Below are 25165 nucleotides of genomic sequence, written 5' to 3'. Positions count from 1 at the left end.
TGACCACATCTCTAGAGACAGGTGGATGTGTATTTGTTGCTATGGCATACCTGAGGCAGTCCGCATAGGCCAGCTATGCAGGTGAGCGCCAGGGCCTTGGTCCGGAAGGCGTCCAGCTCTTCCGGGGGGCAGTTCTTGATCGGTGCTGGCCCTGGGGCCGTCGGCAGAGCCAAGAAACCGTCGGACCCCAGCAAGGCGTCCACATGCGCCCGTATCCTGCAAATCATTCCGTCAACCCTTAGCTCAGGTTGTAGATTGACCTTGCATGCGTCTGTATAACAAGATACCGGCTGGCCTGCCGGGCATCCATGGCCCCATCCAATGACGGGAACCATCCCATGACATGACAAGAAATTTGAACTTGTCACGCGGCATGAGTTCAAATCTATCTGTGGTTTAGTTCAGGAGAGCATGGTCCGTCATTACGTGTTCCTAGGTTTAGGTGTGCTTGCCTCGGGTGATGGTGACGGTGCAATGATTCACAAGTTGCACTTGGAGTTTTGCCAATGCCCTCTGGACAAGGCTTACACCAGCATCTAACGAATGCAATCAATCATTCTTGGAAGAATCAAGCTTCGGCTCCATTGCTTCGCTGGCTGAGTCGCCCGCGAAAAAGTGAACATCACAAATCCAGGGAAATGTCCAAATGACAAATTCGACCTCAGGGACACAAACAACATGGCTTCTCAAGCGGAGGTTCTTTTGAACGCCAGATGAGCGAACCTCTGCTGCTGATGTAGAGCCTTGTCCACATCAGATGATGTCACCTTTGACGCCATTTCGAAGCGTTCGCGAATCCCGGGGCCGAAGCTTGCTTCATGGGAGCTGACCCACTCGCCGTGGGCCGCCCAAACCTCGGCAGCCTGAAGTGTCCGGAATGTCACCAGCCAGTCTTGCAGGGTTCCCAGCCCAACATTCTCTCCTCCATCTCCGCCGCCCTGGGCCACAACCTGAAAAGGAACGATGGTGACACACTTTTTTTCACACATTGGACGGCGTTTTGTAATGAAAACGTGCACGGAGGTCACAGGCATACCGCCGGGTTGGTTGCTTGGGTGTTTCAGGCATAGCGCGTTCAACGGTCAACGACGATGGAACCGCGTAGACAACCGTCAAGCATCATGTGTGAGTATCTATTTACAATACTATCGCATCCACATGGACACTGACAGTTCCAAGAACTACTTGGGAATAGTCATGGTGCGACACTTTTCTCCCCCGGGGATCTGACTAGTCCGCACGTGGTGACGAGTTACTAAGTTCTTGATGGCCCCTTTGTTCCCAAGCAAGGGGTAGCTACCAAAAATGATGCATGGAGTGTAAATGCATGGAGATGCTCATTTGCAGTGGTAAATACTGCTGGAATCCAAGGAAGCTGATCATGTTCCAACCCATTGACAGGGACCTGAACACCCTGGTGTACGTGAAGAATGGGGTGCATTCAGGAGTGCACGGCGCAGCACACAGGCAGCACCACAAACCAATCAAGACATATCGAAGATCTTTTTGTGTTGCACATGAAGACGCTTCGAGACTATAATTTGATGACTTTTGGGATACATAAAGTGTCCAACAGCTGCAGGCAGATAGCTACTGAGGACTTCTGGACCTGTTCTGACAGAGAGCGTTCATGGATCAAGCGCAAGATGCATAGTGCTTCATCTGTTGAAGGGGTGCTTTATGTGCTGATGAGAAGAAGAAACTGTGTCAACTCAGAGAATTGACAACACAAATGTGACATGTACGATGCAGCTGTGGGACACAAAATATCGCTCATTTGCATTGATGCGTTGTTATCGAGGCTCTTACATCAGGACTATAATACCTCATATTAGACACCCATGGCCGTCGTCCGCAAACATTCCAGCAAGTCCGACTCCCATGGGGCCGTTGGGTCAGTTCTACTCCAGAGAATAAGTGTTGTTTAGGCTACAATCGTCGTCTTACATGGAGAACGCCCTGCTATCTAAGATGAAACGTTTGCAACAGCACCGCACCTCACAGATGTTGACCTGATTGGGAGGGCCCAACACGGCTTTGACTGCCTCCAGGTCAGCGCTCATGACCTGGAAAATTGCATCTGCAGCCTGTGGGGCACTAGCAAAGGCATCCTGTGCCACCAACCAGCGTGTCAAAGCAGCTCCGCTGCCGTCGCTGCCCTGCAGGAGAGCCCTACCAACATCGCGGAGCGTCTTGGCATCCCTTGCAAACCTGCGACCAGCTTGTACACATATCAGCTTTGAGAGCAGTTTGTGAAGCATATTCAGGGGGCTTTCCATACGTAGCAGGGCACGCATTACACCGCAACACGTATGCATCAAGGTGTATGACAGAGTTGGAGGGGGGTGTCATGTTGAGAGTCAGGCACACTCCTCAAATGCATTTCTCAACCGTTGACCCGACAAGGGCCCCCAGCTGGAAGCTCATCTAAGTCTTCAATTGAAATGAAAGAGTTGCGCTGTATTTGCGTTGTGTATGCTCTGTCATGCTTGACATGGCTCGAGCAAAATTTCGAGTTACCTAAGTCCTTGTAGATGTGGCACTGACGTGGTTCCACTTTCCACTAAGAAGCGTGGCAACACCTACTAAACCATCTAGAGGGGCTATAAAGGACAAACCATCATCATGCAAGCCTGCACTCTAGGTTGGGGCGGCAGAGGCATGACAACTTGCACGAGTCGGAAGTAACAAGTTGTCATTAAATGAAGAAGAACAAAGCTGTTTTGCAGTAATCGCACCATCCACAGGTGTCAAAAGATGGAGCCAGTGGCATGGCCTCCGCGAGGGAGATGCGACCGTGAGTGGGACGGAAGCCAAAGAGGCCGTTGTACGAGGCCGGGATGCGCACCGAGCCAGCCGTGTCGCTGCCAAGGGCAAAGTCCGCTTCGCCCCAGCCTACCACCGCCTGCAAATGCTCATTTGGTGATGTATCATTTTACAACACCGCCGCATACACATGGACAATGGCAACTCCAAGTGCCACTTGGGAATATGACTGGCAAATGACCGGCTTACCAGTATGCACTATTGATTGCTAAGTGACTATCAAGTGTACATCCCCGCTTGTGCACAAATTGATCGCAGCTTCGCAAGGTGTCTTTGATGAGTATGCGTACTTGCGTCCAGAGCCCTCGTGGAAACAACAGCAGGCATCCATGCAGCAACAACCATCCATGCAGTAGAATCTGCCCATGAAGCACCCAGGGAATTTGTGCACACCGAGGCCACGCGGCAGTGGCTTCCGACGAGAACGCTCATATATCAACAGCCATCCATGCATCATCTCATCAAAGTCCACTTCAGCATGGCGAGGCGTGCACACAAGGCATGCAGCACCACCCAACTACCATTTGCCCGCCCATTATGGGAAGCCTGACGATGTACCTTTTTACAACACTACCGCATCCACATGGACATTGGCAACTCTAAGAACTACAGTCGACCCTGGCTATACCAAACCCCAGCTATACCAAACCTCTGATATACCAAACCCCATGGCAACGGATCCACCCTGATGTTTTCCACTGAACTGCACCCCTTTATACCAAACCTCTGGATATACCAAACCTTTTTCTGGGGCACAAATGGGTTCGGTATAGCCAGGATCGACTGTACTTGAAAACTGGACAAACGAGGGCAACCGTTCGACCATGCAGGGGCATAGAGGGCAGCACCGCAGAGCCCGAGCTGGAACCACCCGGCACTCGCTCAGGAGCTGCCCGGTTGACAGGGGTACCGTAGTGGACGTTCTCGCCATTAAGGCTATACGCTAACTCGTCCATGTGCGTGAGGCCCAGCATCGAAGCGCCTTCATCCAAGAGGCATTGCACACAGCCTGCAGTGGTGTGGGCAGCCTCGTGAGTCCGCTTCCATGTCGGATTTCCACACGCGTTGGAGTGCCCTTCCACCTGTATGCACAGCTGGTGTGTTGGTTATCGGCGCTTGCCAGAGGTACTCCATCCTACAGAATGCCATGCCTGAGGATGGTGTGCTGAACATTGGTGGATGTTCTGGATAACGGGTCTGCGTCGAAGAATCACGCGATACAGAGACTGGGCTAAAATGAATAGACATGAACGGAGTCATTGGGTATCAAGCCATCATGCTCATTGGTACTTCGACCACAGGCACCTTGGATGATGTATTTCCTATTTTGATGCTACCACATCCACATGGACATTTGGTACTTCAAGTACTGCTCGGAAATCAGGGCTACCGTCATGGATGGCAATGCATACCAAGGCCGGAACAGAGTCACAAAGTGCTCCTGGAGATATGTAAAAAAGAGTAGTTGCAATGGAGGAAGTGATTTGTGTTGTGGTGAGGAACCTGTGAGCCTGCGTTTTGAACCATTTGTTGTTGGAGTTGCCAATGCACAGGTGGATGCGGTAGTGTTGTAAAAAGACACATCATCTTCAGTTGGCGCAGCTCAAGTGGCAGATGCGCGTTGCGGCAAAGCAGTCTTAGCAAGATAGCAGCATGAGCCAACAATGTGCAATTTGCTGGAGAGAGATGAGTTTGCACAGCGGCTGAAGGCAATGAAGATCACACAAGCAACATACAGCATAAAGAAGCATATGTGGTTGCAGAAGCATCGGCAGGCAGGAACACACCTGAAACAGATCCTTCACTCCAAAGGTTTTGCCTTGAAGAGGTGCTTGGCTTGCGCCTGCTAATTCTACTCTCGCTATCCACCCATGGGATGGGCTCTCAACCGCCCCAGCCATGCCCTGACCTGTACATCGTAAGACATGAAAATGTGCAGCTGAAAGATGGATGATTGAGCACGTGAAGTGTGCATCATGGGAACTGCCGGTCATTGAACAAGTGTGCGCAATCTGGTCTGTGCAGACAATTGCACTCAGCATCATAGCACACAGGAAATGCGATGCAAATGTTATCTTTGGTGCAAGGCTGTGATGGACGTGCTTTTCCTTTCTTGTTGATGAGAACGTATCGCCTTTGTGCTGACCTATCCTAACGTGCACAGAACAAAACACGACCTGCTGCAAACTTGAGAGCGTGATATGATGCTATGTTGAATGCACGTGCAGCATGTCCGCTGGTGCCAGTCTGCAAACTTAAGACCCCTCGCCAGGGTTTCAAATACGCTCGGCTGCTCCAATGCCATTGGTGATGGGAACACTACCATGAACAGGGTGGTTTAGTGAGACGCACTAATGCATTGTGAAGCACTCAGACGATTTCGAATTTGTGGATGCCACTGCGTTGCAACTCTCAACATTGTCGTGTCGAGTTCACGACCTCGGGATCCCCAATGGGAGGGAAGGGCGCTGTCGCAATCTCGCAAGCAGAGGAACAGCACCGCGATGTGTCTTCGAATGCCTTGATAGCCAAGGTTCCTGTCAAGAATTATGAACGAGAAGCAGCGAACCATGACGGGTGCTTGCCAGGTAGGGTGAGTCCTCACGAATATGACTCACTCGAAGCCCCTGTTAGCCACAATTACCTTAGTGGCGGTGGCACTGGCTGCCTCGTTACTGCATGATATCGATTCGTGCATGACATGCCGTTTGGAACGGCTTCGTTGGTAGTTTAAATTTGCCGCAGGCTAGCATACTGGCAGAATCGTTTATTTTCCCGTGCGTGCAAATTTGCAGCCCTTAAAGGCTCGACATGCCTTCTCTCAATTTATCACACGTTTATGAAAACACTGCCTGGTTCTTGAACGGTTGGTACGCTGGCACGAGAAAGGCAGCTTGGACTGCCAGCACGACCTTTATCGTCCTGATCGTTCCATTGATCATCTCTATGGACAGGGAGCAACAAGTCGTGGAGTCTGAGAACCAACAGATGAACGTGTTGACAGGCGGTGAAAAGAAGTAGGTCATATATACGATGGCTACATCAGGCACCCTAACCCAGCTCTACCGTGCAATCCTCAAGATCCACGATCTCAAGCTGCCTGCGCCCATGAGGGAGATGGGAAACAAGTACGTAAGGTCTGAGTTTTCTGCGCATATTCATGGCAAGACGACCCCTGAACAGTGGCAACAGTTCACCTATCAATGGCTGCGTTACCATCAGCTCTTGTCAAGCGATGGGGGTAATCAAGACGAGGGAGGAGTGGATGCCGTGCTTGACCAGATGAACCCAGAACAGCAGTCAAAGATGGCAAATCTGTACGAGGAGGCGCAAAAGCTGCGGTCACAAATGATTGATGATGCTTTCAACGCAAAAGCCAAGTGATTCTGTGGCGCAACCGCAGTTTTCTGAAGACCGAGATATGGAATGTGTAGTTTATTTACAGTGTAAACGCAATTGCCTTTCTATGGCTGATGCTTTCGAGGAGGTGGCAAGTGTTTAGTGAGTATGTGATCTGCCTTTCATTTTGCACTTCTATCATGCTATGGCCCGTGTGGCCCTTGTATGTGACACACGTTTCCCTTCTGGCCAGGTAAACCGTGTTCAGTGTCTTGGAAAGATTTCTGTGCTTCTGGTGGATTACGTGATTGTCTCTTTGAATAGGAGGCCTCTGGAAGTCCATTACAACATCGAAGGTCAGCATCGAGACCGAGGTGGGTGAACATTGAGATTTCGGCTCCGGCTTGCAGAAAACAATTATTGGGGCTAAAGTATACCGTGTTTTAGTGCACGTCTAGGTTTCAACTGCAGAGTGATCATATCCCACAGGCGAACACGAGGGGTTGATCGCCAGTGTGCCATCCTCGGCCCATGGCCAGTGGCATAAAAGCATGGCCATGGAAAATCCTATCAGCAGGAAGTGCAGACAAGGGCCTGTTCTGTGGCAATGCCTGTCAGTGTATTACTTAAGTACGTACTGCCTTGTTGTGGCAATTGCCAGAAAGACTTGAATGGCGCACACAAACAATTCAGTGCGCTTACCATCAAAGGAGCAATTAACGATTATGCAATAATCAGGAACTCAAGCCAACTCACAAAGCGTACGGGTCAATGCCCACGCCTGTTCTATCTGGGGTTAGGCTCTCCCTAAACGTGTCTATCCGGGTGATCTTGCGATCTACAAACTGGAAAGCAGTCATCCCCGATATCTCCAACACATCGCCATTGCCTGGCCGCCCCACGAAGGATCCCAAGTGGTATGCAGAGGCCCGCCACTGAGCCATCGCAACGGACCCATCTTCCGCTGCTAGCAAATGGTCGACAATGTAGTGCATTGCCTGGAAGCCGGTAAGGTACTCGCGAATAACTCTGACACACCGCGCCTTGCCGCTGTATGCCTCGTCCCACCTGCATATCAGAAGAGCAAACACATCTCAGGAGATCAGGCATGCAATTGACCCCGTTTCAGTGCTTGGGTACGAGCTTCCTGACCTCTTCGTCATAAACCGCAGTCGCAGCTGTCAACCCAGACCAAACCATACAACCTGAGCCTAAGCCAAAGCCCCCTGGGTACGTCCACCTCGCTGTGTTTCATGGCATAGAGGACATGGCGTGACCTGACTTATTTATTTAACATATCAGCCATCCACTTGACGTTCAGGAGGAGAGTATGAGCCAGCAAGGAAGCAGGAGGAAGCTGCACCTAGGTTAGCAAAACTGGCATCAGGAGGAAGTCGTGTAGCCGATGCTTTCCTGGCTGCTGAACACGGCCTGTCAGGTGTGGATTGGCTGGCATCACAATGCACGGAGCGCAGGACGATTGGGCTACTGCCTTGGGAGCACGGGTGGCTTCGGCAATTTCTGACAGCACATGATGTAATACTCCAGCATCATTCATGGAGATAGTTTTGTGAATGTATTCTTCACTCTCACTTCCTGCCTAGATGTTGTAAGGCCTCGGTTAATCAGGGGCTGCTCCGCCCCTGTCACACAAGGAATGTCCTCAAGTCCCATTCAGCAAGAAAAGATGCGTTGAAAGCCCCGTGCCTTACCCAACACAATGAAATTGATTTTCTTCGCGTATTGCAAGGATTACATTTTCCCTGAGCATTAAACTTCATCGAAGTGGACGGCAACCAGGCCCGAAACAAGTTGCGTCGTTGAACATGCAGACCTGCCTGCGCTCTCACATCAATGCGCCGTACACGCAGGTGAATAAAAAATCATGGAGTTGATAAGGTTCTTGATTGTCGTAGAGGGATGACAGAGTGGATTGCTGGGACATACCAACACTTGTCCGTCATAAGGAGGTCGTCGTGTGCGATGTCATCGAGCACGTCAGTCTCGCAGTTGTTCCAGACTTCTTTGAAATAGCGATTGACACACTGCGCAAACATTAACTTCAGTTGGTTTGTATGTCTGTGCCATACTTTGCGCACAGCAACCCGATTCCGACACCAGTGCCAGTTCCGTAACCGACCAAAGCATACCAACTTTCATCCCTTCCAGACACAAAAACACACCTGCTCTGAATTGTGTCTTTCGGATGCACTATGTGGCCGAAAGTACTGAACTTTGTCATTCAGAGAACGACATCGACACGATTCACGGCGTGTCACCACAGAAGCTCTACACCTACGAAAGGGCGCTTCTTGCAACGGACGAGTTGCGTTCATGGTGACCAAGTGTACTTGCATCCTAGAAGCAAGCACAGAAGCGCATTCAATTAGCTACCTATTGAGTGCATTGACAATTGTGTACACCCTATCGACTTTCTCAGTTGATCATCTGCATCATGCGCTCGAGACACTAGTTCTGCAGGGAGTTGATCCATTCATGCAGCTTACGTCGATGACCCCATAGCACTTGGCACGGAAATGTTGTGTTTTCAGTTTGAAACACTTGAACGTAGTGTGTTCAGAGATAGGCTGACTCATCAGCAGCGGACAACATGAGCCGACCGATACGTCACTTTTGGTCACGTTCGCCGTGCAAGTGGACAGGATCATTCTACATATCGGAAGTGAGTGCCTGAAGCGCGTGGCTAGTTTCATGGAATCGATTTATGGAGAGATGGACGAACAACTGGGTGCACACCAAACTCTATGCCGCACAGTCTCTGCGAAGTGACAAGATATATCTCGTCCTCGATTTTGGCGACTTCCTCGTTTTCATTCATCAATCGACAAGTGGTCTCTTCAGCATGAGCTTGATGATTGAACCATGTTATGTTACAGGTTGTGCACTCCTTAAATAGAAGCTAGCTTAGCAGCAACACCGTTGCATCACACTCATGCTGGGACGTGTGATGCCTTTAGTGATTGAGCGCAAGCTATGCTGATGATTTGCGGTTTACGTAGGTCTTAATAGAAAAAGACAGTCAATGGACACACACATATCTATGCCTAGGCAGATACTCTACATAGACACCTTTTCTACAAGGATGTCTCAACAGCCTGTTCAACACTACGGTGATCTCCCTTCCGCATCACCCAACGCACGCAGGTGTAGCTAGTCGAGTATAAGCCACCACAATCGCCCATGTACACTGCCAAGGCCTCGCTGCTGTCGACAGTTTCGAACCCGATCTCGGCAGCAGCGTGCTTCACGTCTTCCACAGACAGCTCCAGCGATGCCACAGGCTCCCCATTCTGCTCCGTTTGACAGCTCCAGTGGTACAGTAACGGGCCGGCGTTGATCCAGTATCCCCCTGGCTTGAGGCAGTGGTAAATGACCTGCACGCGCATGAGCAATGTACGCACGTGGCCACCATCTCACCTCATGCAGTCATTGGTTCTTAGCAATTTCATCAGCCCATGCTAAATCCCTTCTCCACCACAATGCGCTCAAACACGGCGTGATCAGCGCTATGCGTCTGACGCGCGTGTATGGGCTGCCACACTTACGATGAAAGCCCGGAGCAGCCCGGAGCAGCTGCCTTGCCACGAAGGGGTCCGGCCACTGAACTTGCCCAGTAAAGTGAAGCATTCATGGGGTTGACGACCCACTGACTTGGCATGCTGGCAATAATGTCGCTCGGGCCTACACATCGCTGTCGGTGCACCCTCCGGTGTACAATATGTGTACCGTGTCACAGTAGTATGACTGCAATGAGCTGCTCCAAGATGCAGACGCTTGCATCCTCCATAAAAACATCCCATGTCTTTTGTAATCTCAATGCTTTCTATCCTTCCAACAAGCGAGCAACTGCTGGTATGACAGACAGCTTTGAAAGACAGAGTGGTATGCACCACTTCCTCCAGTCCGTAATGCACTATGCGGCATGGCATGAAAGGAGGGGGGTTAGGGACACGATCACATCGCGTACCTCCATGTACTCAAGAACGTTGTGAGCCGTGTCAATGAAGAAGCAAGTCGCAACAGCATCAAACTCCTCGGCATGCTCACGCATCGCGAAAACCTCGACAAAGTCCCCAGCGACAACCCCCAGAGTTCCGGTCGACCCCTCCAGGATCTCTGCAGGGGAACGATCCGGAAGCTTCACACCTCGCAGCTGCGACGCGTCCGAGAACTGGTTGCAGCTGTTCGTGACGTACGGGTGCACGGTCAGCGAGAAAGCTTCGTCGGAACAGTTCATCAGAAAGCTCGATGTGAGCAGCATGTAGTAGGAGAATTCGTTGCCGACGGAAGCAAAGCCGCGGCCTGCAAACTCCACCGGGAGGCGCCCCAGACCCGAGCCGGGAACCAAGACGGAGGGGGGCGAGTCAGCGGCGCGGTGCGGGAAGCACGTGCAAGCTGCGTTCAAGATCCACCCGTACGATTGCTCTCTCTCCCGCGAGCCTTCCTGGCTCCAGTCGCGTACGAGGTTCTTCAGCGTGTAGCGCACCTGCGCACATATGGCTACCTTTCACACAGTGCTTCGCCAGAGCGAGTTCCGACATCCATGTTTGTCCCGAATCATCATGTATTTTCGGGTATCTGGATCCGGAAATCAGAGAGTCTGGCAAAACACTGCTTTCACAGGGTTGAGACGCAATCTTGAGGCAGCTCTTCTTCACATATGGAGCACCTGTGCACGCCAAGCTACCTTTCTCAAAGATGATGGCCTCATCATCTTCGCCTGCACAGATGGGGGAAATCAAACTGTCTGCCAGTGTGTAATGCGATGCACTGATGCAGCTGTTTTCAGCGTGAAGCTCTCCTGCGCTGAGCAGAGAGCCGAAACATGCCCAGCAGAAATCAGATCTTTTGCTGTAACAAGAATGATTCCCCACGGAGGTCTCACAGGGAGTGTCATGTCTGAGTACGAGACATGGAACTCATACAATGTTCCATGTCTCATAACATGTGCCAAATATGAGAGCGGAGCGAAATGCTGGGAGAGTGTGCTCACCAAGGCCTTTCTACACCGTGATATATCACATGAGTTGTGTTATAAGCGGGGCCACATACTGTTGGTGTCTTGGGTCAGCAGGGTACCTAAATGGGTTGAAAACAAGGAACAGAAAAGCTATGGCGCTTCACCTTGCCAATGTCCTCTGGCAGGGCATGCCGTGATTGTTTCCTATATGCTCTGGCAGCGCGTGCAGAGGGGCCGATGTCTAGGAGCTCCTCACCAGCATCGACAACCGCTTTCAAGAAGGCCGCGTTCTGGGCGACTGCGGTCCTCGCACTTTCGATTTTGGCTGGCATATGTGGCAGCAAGGCCTTGTGCCTTTCACTCAGCCGGCTGAAATTCCATTTCCATCGCTCCAGCTCCACCTTGGCGTGGAAGCTGTAGCTGAGCATTGCGTGTGCTATCCTGCATCGTTTTTGGTACCATGAGCTGCGATGAGAGGCATCGTCTTGGATTTGCCAATAGATCATTCATTGTTCCATCCCATAAGACAAGATGCATCATGTTGGCGTTGCCAATGGTACGAGAGGCAACAGCATCATTCAAAGTATCGATGAACTGCGATCAGACTCAGCAGTTTCTCCGTTACCAGAGAAATGGAACTTGGAGAAATGGAATCAGGAATCCTGTGCGCTGCCCATGCTGAACATTTTCGTGTGTACAGGCTATCTATGACCCCAGACAGCCACAATTAACAAGAAAATTAGCAGCAGGTATTAAAAAACAGTTCTGGGACATTTTCTGTCTGAGCTGCAGCCCTTTTGCAAGACCACTTCGTGCCTACGTATGGAAACCTCAGTTTCGAGACATTTGGTGGTTAGCTCTTTGCACCCAAAGCAAGTCACCACCAAACAAAGATACGCGAGGCTCATGTAAATGAAGCATGCATCGAGTGGTTGATGCTGTTCTCGTACGTTGCTTATGCATAGAAGCAGCGGGCATCAGCGCTACAGGACTAGAACAGACATGTCATCGATGGCAGACTTCACAGCGCGTGAAGAAGGATGTATGCTTCAGTTGCATATCGCACGTGGCTGCTTCCAACAGGGTGTTCAACAAGCACAGAGGCCACAACCGCACACCGTCCGAGCGCGAGAAACTCTTCATCGTCAAGCATTCCATGTGAATAGGCTTCTTCCTTGTCATGTGCATCGACCTGCATACTTTGCGCTCAGCCTGCAGAGCTGATTGTCAAGGGTGCTTTGTGTGAACGTATAGGGTTTGCATATACACACACACACACGTGAAGACAAGTACCTGCGGTATGGCACTGATCAACGTGCATGGAAAGGAAAACAAAGAAGCGACTGCTTCTCAGCCTGCAACAAAAAATGCATTTTTCCTCTCTGAGTTTCCTGCTCAGACCGGAATATTGCATATACCATCGCATGAGAGGCGGGCAAAACCTACACCCTTGCTTCTGGTCATATGAAAAATTTCCCCATCAATTCGCAACGTCAATGTCCACGTACTTGGGCGGTGTTGCCGGCCCGGATGGCAGAGCGTACATTACTGATGACATCAGATAGCCTGGCAGATGTCTGTGACTGTGCCATGCTGTCGTCATGCGCGCTTACACACAGGGCTCAGTGCGGAGCACTGACGCCTGCAAGATATTGGACGCATGGGGGACCTAAGTGCGCTGGACCTCAACGTCAAATGTAGTTGTGCGACACACTTGCCCTTGTGAAGCGAAAGTTGCAAGCCCACTGCACGACTCTGCGCGCGCTTGCGTTGTCTTGTCCGGTCTCTGCCTGGAGGTACACCCCTGTGATAAAGTTTGCTCTATGAGCGGGATTCGTGACAGTGCTGCGTGGCTTGGAATCGACAGAGTTTGCTGTAACCGCCTGACATCCAGGAAACCATGCCCACCCCATCGACCAGCACGAGAGGGTCGCCCAAGCGGCGATGTGTGCACAATGCGATAGACTGTTCAGATTTTACAGATGATGGTACGCTCCTGTTCCGTTATATTGTCGTAGCTTGCCTGGCATCGAGTTGTCCTCATGAGCACACCCTTCCGAAAGTCGTTGCATTGCGTGCAGCCTTTGTACACAAACCTATGCTCAGATTCAGCGCCTCGCACACGATAATCAGTCCATAGATCATTCATATTGACTAGGAAGTTTAACCATATTATGTTTGCTCATTCTTCGAGTTCATCTGGGCGTGCCTGTTGCCGGCATCAAATTTCATCGTTCCAGCCGTGAGGTTGGTTGCTTGATGGCCCACCTTTGGCAAACGCACTCAGGTCACTCAGTGATTTATTGCCCAACTAGACTGATTCTCTCTATTCACAAGGTTACCTCTCAAGGCTGATGGCCCGAGGCGAGCGACACGCCCGCGTAATGACCTCTGCCGTTGTGCTCTGGGGCTATTTCAGCTGCACTCGCGCATTCTCACATGCAATATGATATTATGTTTTCTCATATGCACTCACGTTCGCTCCCCTGCGCATACTGGCGTTTGCAGGACACTCATGGGAACGCCCCACGTGTGCTTCGAACTCCAGCACCCGCATCCCATCGATGGTACGGTGTGCGGCCGCGATGTGCCTACATGGTCGGGAAGGGCCCTTCTGAATCCCATTTTATACACAGCATCCACTGGATGGTTATGACGTTCGTTACTTTGCCAGGTTTCAATGCAGCGTCTTACTGGGTGCGGAAGTAGACCATGGAAATCGCCCGTCGCCTGTGCAACGCAAGCACTGCGTTGACTAGCACGTATCGCACTTGTTGGAAATGTCTGTTGACGTGCAGAGATGATTTCTGCGCATGACTTCAGCCCCATTTCGACCTCCCACGCTCCCATCATTGACAATCACCCGAGCCCTGTCAGAACCAGGGCGAGAAAGGTACGAAATGTTGACCTTATGATACGGGTTTGACATGAGCTGTTTGTTGAAGTAGATTTGCACTTCCACGACTGCGGGGGGCGCAACCCCGCGGTAATGCGCACCTTCAAAGCGATACCCCGTCCCGCAGGTTGTTTCCACAGCCGCAAGGCTGGTTTTGATGACATAAACTTGAGTCGCATTGTTGTCATGGCACGTGAAGTGTGTGGTGATACAGCCGAGCGTTGCATGGAGCCGTTCGGCCTGGCAAAGGCATGCATCACCATGGGTCAGCATGGGGAATGGGGCTGCCCAACCAGGAAGGGTTGCTTAGCATGACGGTAACAATGATGCCTTAATCTTCGACAATGTCATTCACTTGCCTGTCTTGACAACAGATCAGGCTTGTGTTGTGCCAGTACCAATAGGGTGCTACTGGAATGCACCACCTGGTCATGCCTGCGACGGTCGACATTCGGCAATTTACTTATGAGCAAATCATGTTGAAGATTCTGTTTCTGAGATATGCATGCTCATCTCAGTACATCCTGCAGTCTCATGTGTTACAAGCATGTACAATGACTGATTGCAGCGATGCAAGCTGGGTGAGAGCACTGGCGTTAGTTTCCTCTTGAGCGCAATGTCCGCTACAGATGTCTTGCCTACCACCAGTGCCGAACATTCAACAAGGCTGCTGATCTCTCTGTTGATTAATCATCATTCATCTTTCACCAGCCCTGCTCCGGTGCATAACCTCACAGCACCCGCAAAGGGCAGGCGTGGTGAGGACGACGCGTCAGATCACTTTCACGTCCGCATGCTCATTCCAAGAGCAACCTAGGAAGCAATACCAACATAATCATCACCCGACACCATCGCATCGGCAAAGTTTGCAAATATATCACCCGTTCTGTTTCTCATGCAGAGCAGCAACATGAACGAGGCTACTGTGCATAACGTATCCTCCTCCTCACCACCCTGTCACACTGTCTCGTCAGCGGCACCATGCCAACGGTCGACCAAGGAGAGGCGTAAAATGCGGATGCCGCGCCACGCCGTGGATGCGGGACTGCGGAACAATCACGATGTGGATGTGCTCATCAGGAGCCGTTGGGATCGAGGTGTGCCCCCACTTTTCCATGAAATTTATTACCGTGTCGCCGCTAACTATTCAATCACGCTAATATTCAAACTTTGCCCGAATCCCGCAACCATTCAACCGTAGGTACAATAAATTGGGATTATTTACTATGGTAACCCCGAAAATTAGATTGTAAAAAACGCCATTTTTTGACCAGAATTTACTGGGGATTTAGGGTGGAAATTTTGCAAACGGCCATTTTTTTGCGATTTCGTTTGAATATTTAGCGACACTATGGTATTCAAGATGAGACGACTGGCGCTTTAAAGAACAACATGAATAAATCAATTGGAATCACGTCCATCTACAGGGATGTGCCAGCTCATCTTCACCTTGTGATCTCTCGGATTGCTCTACTCTTTGCGAATGAATGGTTGTTTTTCCTGTCGACCATGTGCTGCCACTTGTCAGACACAACTGCCTGTCTGCCGTTGAGGTTGGAGCCTGCTGGACTCATGGCTGAACCACAATTCTTTCAGAACCAGCTGCACCACTAGTCTACTTGTGCACGATTGTAGTCGCGCCGCAATTGTGATGACCTTCAACTAACGAAGGTTGTGCCGCAATAGCGATGCAGGGCCCACAACAGAACAACAACAGAACATTCCGCACTCATTGCAAAGCAAACGATGCCCCGCGGCAATGCATCATATTTCCCTGTCAACAGCGATGGGTTGGCATTCGTTGATTAGCACTGGGTATGGAAAGGTGTTCTGACGCATGTTGCCGCCTGCCGTGTGCAGGGGGTGACACCTTTGCAGCGAGTCAGCTTGCACATGATGAGTCAGACTGCCACAGTGCCCCCGACCATGAGGCCTGGATGAAGCTGCGCACGTCAAGGGGATTCGCCACCGCCTCTGATGTTGTGACCCCACAGCTCCCCCGCAGCGCCTCCCCCCTCCAGCCAGGGCTCACACTGAACGAGCTCGCCCGGGTCCCCTTTGCCCAGCGCGTGGCTCATCAGCCCGATTGGCTGCATGGTCATGGCTTGCCAGAGAGCCCAAATGCCACCGAGATGGAACTCATGGATGCCAGGAAAGATTCGTGCCTGGCCGAACACCAGGCCGGAGGGGGGGCTGGGCGTCCTCATGGCCGATCCAATCGTGCTCGTCGCCGTTATGTTGGGCAGCGCAGCCAGATCACAAGCGCGAACAACTGGAGCGCGGTGCTGCCGATGTTCGGCCACGACAGCGGCGCGTTTGACTTCACCAATGAGGTCGGGTGGGACGAGGCCGCAGACGTGATGGCTCGCTCCCCCCCTCGGAGGTCCCTCTCGAGGCGCCACAGCATTTCAAGAGAAGTGATGGCCGGCGTCTCGCTGGGATTCCCCGCGTCGCTGCTGTTTGACGACCGCGACTTCACGGCGAGCGATTACGAGATGCTCTGCAGACTGGACTGTGCGGTCGACTCGCGGAAAGCTGCAACGCTGTCCGAAATCGGTGGCATGGGGGGCACCTCGCTGTTTGAGGAGTTGGCTACGCCGAACTGTGCATCGATGCCGCGCTGCGTCATCTGTCTGGAGCCCTTTGGTACGGGTGCCGCGATTCGGCAGCTGCCGTGCCAGCACTTCTACCACCAGAGCTGCATCGACCAGTGGCTGGGCACCAGGGCGTCCTGCCCCATCTGCCAGCATTGGTGCAAGCCATAACTCGCTCTGGAATTAGCCATGCTGCCTCTGACAGAGAAATTGCACTTGGCAGTCGTCAAAGTAGAGAAGGGTCCGTTGTGGAATTGCTTGCGCTCCAGAAGCTCCAAACCATAGTGTAACCTGCCTGTCAATGAGCTGAGTTAGGGCTGCTTTCCTTCCTTTGAGGCTCCGATGGCCCTGATGAGGCTGTGTGCGATACAATCTTATGCAACGACTGTGTGCGATACAATGGTATGCAGTGATTCTTCCTTGTCCGTGTTGATGGGTGGTGGTGCTCAATGCTTGTCAAGTTCGCTTTTGAGCAGCATTGCATTGGCGTGACAAAATGAAGCTTCGAAGTGTTCCTCTTGCACCTGTGAGATGCAGTGTCTTGCCAGACACTGCATCTCACAGGTGGTGAAAAGCAGCTTACCATCTTCAATGCTTATCAGCGCAGGCTTGCTGCTCGCCGTCAAGACCCCATGGCGGAGGCACAAGTCGCACTGTTAGAGGTCTACAGCACTGTGTTGCCTTTGCGTGCCATTTGGAGTGTATTACAAGCTCTGTGTGTTGGGCGGACAACTTGAATTTCTGAACACTAGCATTAGCATGCACAGTCATGGCGGTTGTATCAAGCCTGTGGTAAAACGCAAGGGCTCGCCTGCATGCTCTATACCACTGCGACTGGATTGTCACCCAATGAGAGTGCGGCTCACTTCCATGATACGGACGATGCATTGCGGTAGCATTTGTTCCATGACAACAAAAACACGACCAGTTCACGAGCATGTCAATGCGGCAACGGAGCCTTGGATAGTAACACAACACAGACCAGAGCAGACCTGCCCACTAATCTACGGAACACGCGGGTACACAATTATTTCGAGACCGGCTTCTGAAGTGGTAAAGCTAAAGTGGCCGCGGCAGGCACTGCCATTGTGCAGCACAAATAAGCATACTAAGTTGCCAGTCATCTTGACAGCTTGTGCAGAGTTGCATCTGTCGTTCTAGTGGCAGAGAAGCCGAACAGGACCCGTCTAGAAATGCTGATGGAGTCGGCCACCCTCGCAATCAAAGCCGTCATCTCCTCATGTCATCACGGTCCAGCTTGGCTACAAGGAGGAATTGCTCGGTTCCATTTCCGAATGCAGCGGACGAGGCCTTCGGCCCTTGACTTGTCGCATTTCGAAAGCCCGTGGGCACCTACCCTTGCAATCAAGCACGGTGAGTGCAGGGTGAGAAGGAGAGAGCCAGGATGGTCCTCGCCCACACCAGGAGCTCTGTGAGGCCACACATAGCTGTTACACCCGTGTGTCATCAACTGCGAAGTCACCCAGGACTCACATGGCTTGTTTGTCCATGTGCCATCAACTGCAGAGCCAGCAGCAGCTGGGAGCGGACTAAAGCCAGGGCACAAGCACCCACTTCGGTGGTGGCACTGAGAATGCCGCATTCTGGGTGTTCTATCTTCAGATAGTGAGGAACTGAGACGGCTGCTGCAGATCTTGAAAAGTCACGCCCACCAGAACGAAACCGAGACACTCGTCGATATGGATTGCACGAAATGCCACCAACCTGCATGCAGCTATTCGTCCGCTCAGCGTCTGGGACGACCACGCAGTCGAGCAAGTCGAGTATTGAGGTCGGTGTGCTGCAAACATTGGTAATTGTTGCCCTACGATATAGCGCCCCGAAAGATAAGCACGTCAGCGTTCTGCTTTGGGCGACTAACATCAAATTATTCCATTACTTTGAGAGCATCACGGGCACAAGCGGTGCTTCAACAAAGTTTCGAACACTCCTGCCCTTGGATTTTCAGCCACTTCAAGGGGTTGTCCGTTCCCAGCATGAACATGAAGCCTGGGAAATCGTTTGAAACATCAACGAGCAGCACTCAGGCAATCACACAACCCCAGAGGCGTCGCACCAGGAGGGATATAGACAGATTCCCCAGGGCCGAGCTCCAACCAGATGTATGGAGCATCCTGAAGAGCGGGAAGCGCTCGAGGTCTGGCTGCAGTACGTCCACTTGGCTGCTGTTGGTGGTGAGACCAGTGGTGTGTGGGTAGAGCCGGATCCGAGCAATCCGGGGAGTATAGCCGGATGTACTTGCGGCCGACGACTTGCACGAAAAAGTTGTGGTGTGGATCAGTGTGCAGCGGCGTGACGGTGCCTGCCGGGCCTGCAAGGTGCTGACATACGTTGGGCAACTGTTGGAGAGCGTGTGGCTGTCTGTTTGTGGCAGATAAAAGCTGACGAAGGTGTGGCAGGTATTGATGGGAGGAGGTGGATTTGTTTGCATAGGCCTTGTGCCACATTGTTGACAGACGAGTAGTGTACTCGCCACAGTGTAGGCGTAGCAAGAAGCGATGTAAAAGCAAACGAGTTGTTCCGGCCCCGCAAGGTTGACAGACCCAAACCCTCACCTCCCTAGCCCCTGACCCTGGAGCACGATGACCATCTAACTTGTCACAATACCGTCCGAGCTCTACATGCATCAGATTTGCACAGGCTGAGCCGAAGCATTTTCATCTGCTTGGCTGTGCTCAGGACTACCTCGAGATATGTGCGCATGATTGTGCTCACCTGATGGATGATCGTGGAACACTGACCCAGAGGCTGTGCACGACCCATCAGGTCGGCGCATACAAGCATGGCGGAGAAAACATGCGCCACTGCGCAAAGATACACCACGACAGCGTCCAGCATGAAAGTGACCTGCACAGCAGAGAGGAGGAGGACACGCACCGATCCACGCTAGCACGCTCTTGACATCGCCCTCGCCCAAAGCGCAGTACTCTGGAGTCTGCAGACGCACTAAGCGGTTGGCAGGTTTGCGAGCGTTTGGGCACCCTGCCAGGGGATGATGAACGGCACACAGGTGGAGTGTTCATTTGCTTGTTGACCGTTATCAGTCGCGACGATGTACTGAGAACAACAGTCGCTACATCAGTGAGGCTCTAAAACAGCCTGGCTGCACTGCGGCTAACGAAAACTCACACATACCTACAACAAGGATGCGAACAACTCAATACCAAGCTCCTGCAATGTGCCTCCTCTGTGGTACATGCAACCACGATGCTACATCCACGTAGGTTGGGATCTCACACCTACTTGGATGAGGGCAGCCATAGCTATCTCGCCCGTTTGTCACAGCCTATCACCCGAGATGCCTTATTGGGCTGGCTGTGCTGCCAAAAAACTGATGTGTTGTTTCACAATGCTTCCAAATTTACATGGGCATTGGCAGCCCAAGCACTAATTGGAATCAGTTTGCATATATCTGAGTGATGTAAGCAATTCAAGCAGGTGGTAAGGTACTGGAAAACCTGGCCGAGATGAGTGAAAGTCTGGCTAAACGCCAAGAGCATTCCCTCACAATCGAAGACGAGCGAAAAACTCGTGGGGGGTCGTACCATGATGTCGCGCTTCAAGGAAGGAACCTGATCAAAGAGCGGATGCTGTGCGAGGTACGCGCGTGATGAGTCAGCGCCATGCTGGGGAGGCTTCGGTGGCTGCACTTGGACACTTGAGGTCGCACTCGGTGGAGGCATCAGGGGTGGGCCAGCATGACGGTGCAAGAACTCGCCGAAGGTCATGAGCTCCTGAGACCAGGTGTCTGCGAGGTAGTGCGCTCCGATCTCGATTGGGACTGTTCGGTGGCTGAGCTTCTGCAGGAGATAGTCTCGGTTCCATCTGTGGGCCAATCACCAGGTGAGATGTGGTGCTTATGCTGCCCATTATTGCAGACATATGGTGCTTACGCCTGAGGCCGACAGAGTCATAACCTTGAAACTGACGTGTTCATCGCTGGGCCTGGACGTTGCTCATCGATATCGCCCTTCTGGTTGGGATCGTTTCAGCGTTCAAGATCGTTCTAGATTATATGACACCGTCGTTAAACCTTAACTGACAGTGTCATATACGGCCTACGCCGACATGCCTACGCAACGAGCTGCTGAGGTGTGCAGCTTTGACATATAAAGTGCGTAAGGATTTTGGATTCGTATGCACTTTGACCCCTGGACGTTGAAGAAGCCCGTTCACTGACCCAGAGGAGCTCAGTTGTGCTCGTTGCTGACGGATACACAATTCGATCAAGTGGTTGCGTTGTTGCAGGTGATGAGCCTGGGCCAACGTTAGCTTCTCTCCTTTGATTAAACACACCCCTTGCAGTGCTGTGCTATGTCGCGTGCGGTAATGGCAGCTCCATGGCTCCTCGTTGAGTCGCAAGATGTCATGTGGATGCAGATGGTTAGCCGTGACAACATAGGTCGTACGGATTGTAGGCCTTTGCAGCAGTGCTTCAACATTGCAGGTAAACAAATCCAACCGCAGTCAACGAGTCTTGCAAGTCCACATGGGAGATGGCTAACAGACGCTCCCTTCAGGGCGCACGACGCCATTCTGGTCATTCTTTGACACACATCTGTCGTTTCCCATCGCCCACCCATGAAATTCTGCCACTGAGTGTGTGTCGTGGTCGTGAAACTGACCCATCACATACAGTGCTCAAGAGCTCTCTACAATCCAACATGGAAACTACAACAACAGTGACACTTCGACACTAGCATCTAGCACCAATCCCACACATGTAGAGCATCTATGGACACTTTCCCCCTACATCCCCAAGTCAAACGCACTGGTAGCACTACTTCCCAAGTATTGCTTGAATTGCGAATCACATGGATGCGGTAGAGAGTTGTAGAAAGAGGCACCGTCATCGTCATAGAATAGGAGCCTACAGGAACGTATCGTCATAGGTTTAGGAGCTTTCACCCCATACGGTGTTCAAAGACTCAGACCTAAGACCAATCGGCGCATGACAACCCTCAATTAGGACCAGTTGCCACAGAAATGGTGTCGCACCTATACATTGCTGGCCAATGATTCACAGCACCGACGATCTTAACAGGCCGGCCCAGGCTGCATGTAACGCAGGAGGAACTGTTCGAGGTCAGGTGCCTCCACACCCAGCATCAACTTGTCCATCTCGTTATCTTGCATGCGCTGCACACCCCTGCGACATCGCTGACAACACCGCTGCCAGTCCCATTCCATTCCTGCTGCAAACCGTCACCGCGCTCAGCAGCTACTGCTCCCACTCGCACAACAAGGACATGCACCGGTGAGCTCTGGGATCGCTTCACCCTCTGCTGGATCAATTCTAGCAGGCTTCAGGCTGGAGAATAGTCTGCTATCTACAGCGCTGCCTTGGATCTTGCTTGCCTCACAAGGCAGGCTCTCAGGTCCCGGCTGGTGAGGCGAGGTAACCCTATCTGGCATGCTAAAACGTGCAGCTGCGTCACGGGGAGGTCGGTCAAGTACAGTCCAAACTGCAGGATCGCCTTCAGGGCTGCATCGAGCCTCGTCCTGGTGCTTTCGAAGACCGCGTTGTTGCTGCATGGACCATCGGGAGGAGCTGCGATGCCCGACAAGGCCACTGCTGCATACCTCTGCTGCGGCGGGGATGCCAACAATTGGGTTATCATTCCGCGCATCGCTTGCTACCTGATGTCCTTGCGTTGAGCATCCCGTTAACGATTTCCCGACACCGGAGGAAACGTTCTCTAAGGGAGTCTCCCCCCTGATCGATCAGGAAGCACCATTCGCGCCCGCTTCAGCCAGGGGGGCCGGAAGGAGGTGTCTTGTGCCTCTGCACTGTCCATACGTGCACGTACACACCCTACCACGCCGTGAGGGTCGACCCTGTTGCGCTGAGGTGCTGTGCTGCACACACACGATCGGACGAAGGCTGTGTCCGGCGATTCGAGCTCCATTGAGATCTCTGCTCCCTGTTGAGAGCGCGTTCTGATTTGCATCGGCAGCGTCTGGGTCACCTTGGCTCTGGGCTGTGGCGTGTGTACCTATGCGGTTGGCATTCAGAGAGGACGGCTTCTCCTTCTCGAACACTGGAGGTCGAACTTGAGTGCAGCGTATCGATGTGCATGCTGTTTCCCAGGCAGGCGACTGCTATGCTCTGCTGCACTGCCTGCTGCGGGTACTATTGGCACCTCAGGGCTCGCAGTTTGAATGTTTGGCCTCCTGAGATCTGTAGTACTAAGGGGGGAGCTGTCTGCCCAGCCTGATGGTGCGTTTTGAGCTGGCTGTAGAGGTGGGAGAAACTCTGCTGCTAGGTCTATAAAGTGGTTTGCGGGCTTGCGGAACCTCGGCCCACCCATGATGATAGCCAAGTCCGCAGATTTGATGGCGTCGCGAATGACTTGTTCGCTGCACGCCAGGCTCTGTGTACGGGATCGCGGGCTCGTGGGCCTTCACGATTTGCGAGATAGCGTTGAGAAGGGTAGCCAAGCTGTATGCGTCACGCAGAGCTGCGGGACGCCGTGCCACGGCCCTGCAACCGAGTCTGGACAGTCAAGGCCCTCGTGTGAACACGTTGAGAGCGGCTAAGCACGGATGCACTAAACATCCGGACAAGCGATTAACACAACGAAAGCTCGTCTGTGATAGAAGGTGAAATTCAGATTGTGGTGGCTGCAAGCCAACACTTCGAATGTATTCCGCGTAGCTGCGCACATATACATTGTCGAGCCACCACGCAGTCATGGCGTTAGGTGCAATACTGAAAGAATGACGCGCGTACTACAAATTGTGAAGTCTTTGTTAACCGAATGCATCCCTACCAACGACGAAGTGGGCCGCACCGCTATGCAGTTTCTCCAAGCAGCGCGAGACAGGCAGTGCGAAATGTTGCCAAGCGCCGTCCACGACCTTGCGTGAAGATACTTGAATGCCGAATTCCAAAGGTGAGAAACATGTCGATGCTCCTTTTGCACCTCTGCACGCACCGCTGCGTAGTAAGCGCGTGACGACCCTCGTCCCATGTGACCAAACGGACAGCAGCACACTGATCACTTACCGCACCGAAATGTGTCCATCTCATGGCGAGAAGACTGCAGGCATTCCAATATACCGTTGATTGCTGCTGCCATTGTCAAGTTCGCATTGTCATATGCTGCAGCGACGCGAGCAGTCTCTCCCTTCAGGATTGGCAGCAGCTCTCCAAAGTCGTTCAAGTCCACGACAGTGTCGGTGCCCCCAACCAATTCCCATCCACATGTAGCTGTGGCAATGAAGTGTAAACCATCAGAGCCTTTCAGCATCTCAACCCTTCGCTCTGGCATGAGCGTTAGGTCCACCTCCTCATGGGGAATTTGAAGGGTATCCAACAACTGCTTGAGGCGAATGATATCAGACCTCACCTTGAGTGTGGTGGCAATAGATGTAGCGTACAGAACGACATGCGGCATGATGACACATCGGGTGAGAGCGCCATTCACTCGACAAGACATGCCTCGTCGGGACAGTGATGTGTGTATGCCTCTAGACTACCTGCATTCGAAGACGGCAAAGATGCTAATGAAAAAATGCATTGCATGATCTTGCCGTGTCCAAACCATGCCTGCGTTCTCACGCCCAGCTTGCCACAAGTTGCGTGCGCGATTATATCAACAACGGGCTCTTGGTGAGTGGGCAATCTACAAGCTATCTGGTGGTGACTAGCCAGACAAAAAGCAGTACAGCCTGTACTTCTGAGTACATACTGCCACAAACCTTGCTCGTCAGACGCATTGAGGGGTTCGATGACATTTAGTTTTCATACGTGCAATGTGCGCGAGCATTGCATGGCAATACTGGTACATGCCATGCTCCAGAGGGTCGCGTAGTTGCAAGACAAATCTACCATGCCCGTACCAAGCATGATACTACTCTGCCAATGAATCCAGGCCGCCTGGTCGCACTGGCTGTGGCTGTGCATTGCGTGCTTTGTTATTCCATCATCGATATCCACTTTCAGTCGCCTGTGTTGCATGGCATCACCCTGTACGCCCCAACCTTCAAGCTCCAGCAAAGAGATTGGTTTTGATTGTGGCTGATGGTAAGCTGTTCTCATTCTTTTGCTCGCCCTGGCAAGTGGGGGTTGGTTATGCACATAGGGTTCTCAGAGAAACCTATGTGCATATTTAATCAGCTCCATCAGGTTGGAATCTGATGCCAACACAGATGTCCTGCTTGAGTCCGACATTCATATTTTTTTTTCATTCTATTTTCTTCATTTCCCTGTAAACGAAACGCTGGTTCCTTTGGCCTGATGGCCAATCATTTTCGTGATCCACCTAAGTGTTCTGAAGGATCATCCATGCACTGAAGTGACGTTTTCCCCAAAAAACAACCGAGTTGAAAGCCTATTGGTACTGATTCAAATCAAAACGTAATACGTGATTGATGCTCTACAGTTCAACCTCCCATACAGAGCCAAGTGCAGTTTCTTGGAACTGCCAACCATGTGTGGAGAGGCACAGTGATGCACACAGGCAAAGCATCATCACCATAAATCAAACAAATTACGAGGATGGC

At 51.9% G+C, this 25165-nt stretch overlaps 1 protein-coding gene and 1 pseudogene across 1 annotated transcript; one reads left to right on the top strand and one right to left on the bottom strand.

Moving 5' to 3' along the window:
- Positions 1-5859: 5859 nt before the first annotated feature.
- On the top strand, positions 5860-6210 carry LOC149808789 (succinate dehydrogenase assembly factor 3, mitochondrial-like). The gene has a single exon (XM_089995150.1). It carries the CDS (start codon positions 5860-5862, stop codon positions 6208-6210), a length of 351 nt encoding a protein of 116 aa, XP_089851276.1.
- A 12089-nt stretch (positions 6211-18299) lies between these two features.
- Positions 18300-21192, bottom strand: LOC149808788 (uncharacterized; annotated as a pseudogene).
- Positions 21193-25165: the final 3973 nt, after the last annotated feature.

The sequence above is a fragment of the Nuphar pumila genome, unplaced genomic scaffold, assembly GCF_984573655.1.
Source record: "Nuphar pumila unplaced genomic scaffold, dmNupPumi1.hap1.1 HAP1_SCAFFOLD_2211, whole genome shotgun sequence".
Lineage (NCBI taxonomy): Eukaryota > Viridiplantae > Streptophyta > Magnoliopsida > Nymphaeales > Nymphaeaceae > Nuphar > Nuphar pumila.
Note: the sequence above shows the minus strand (reverse complement) of the source record. Positions and strands in the feature narration are given on the sequence as shown.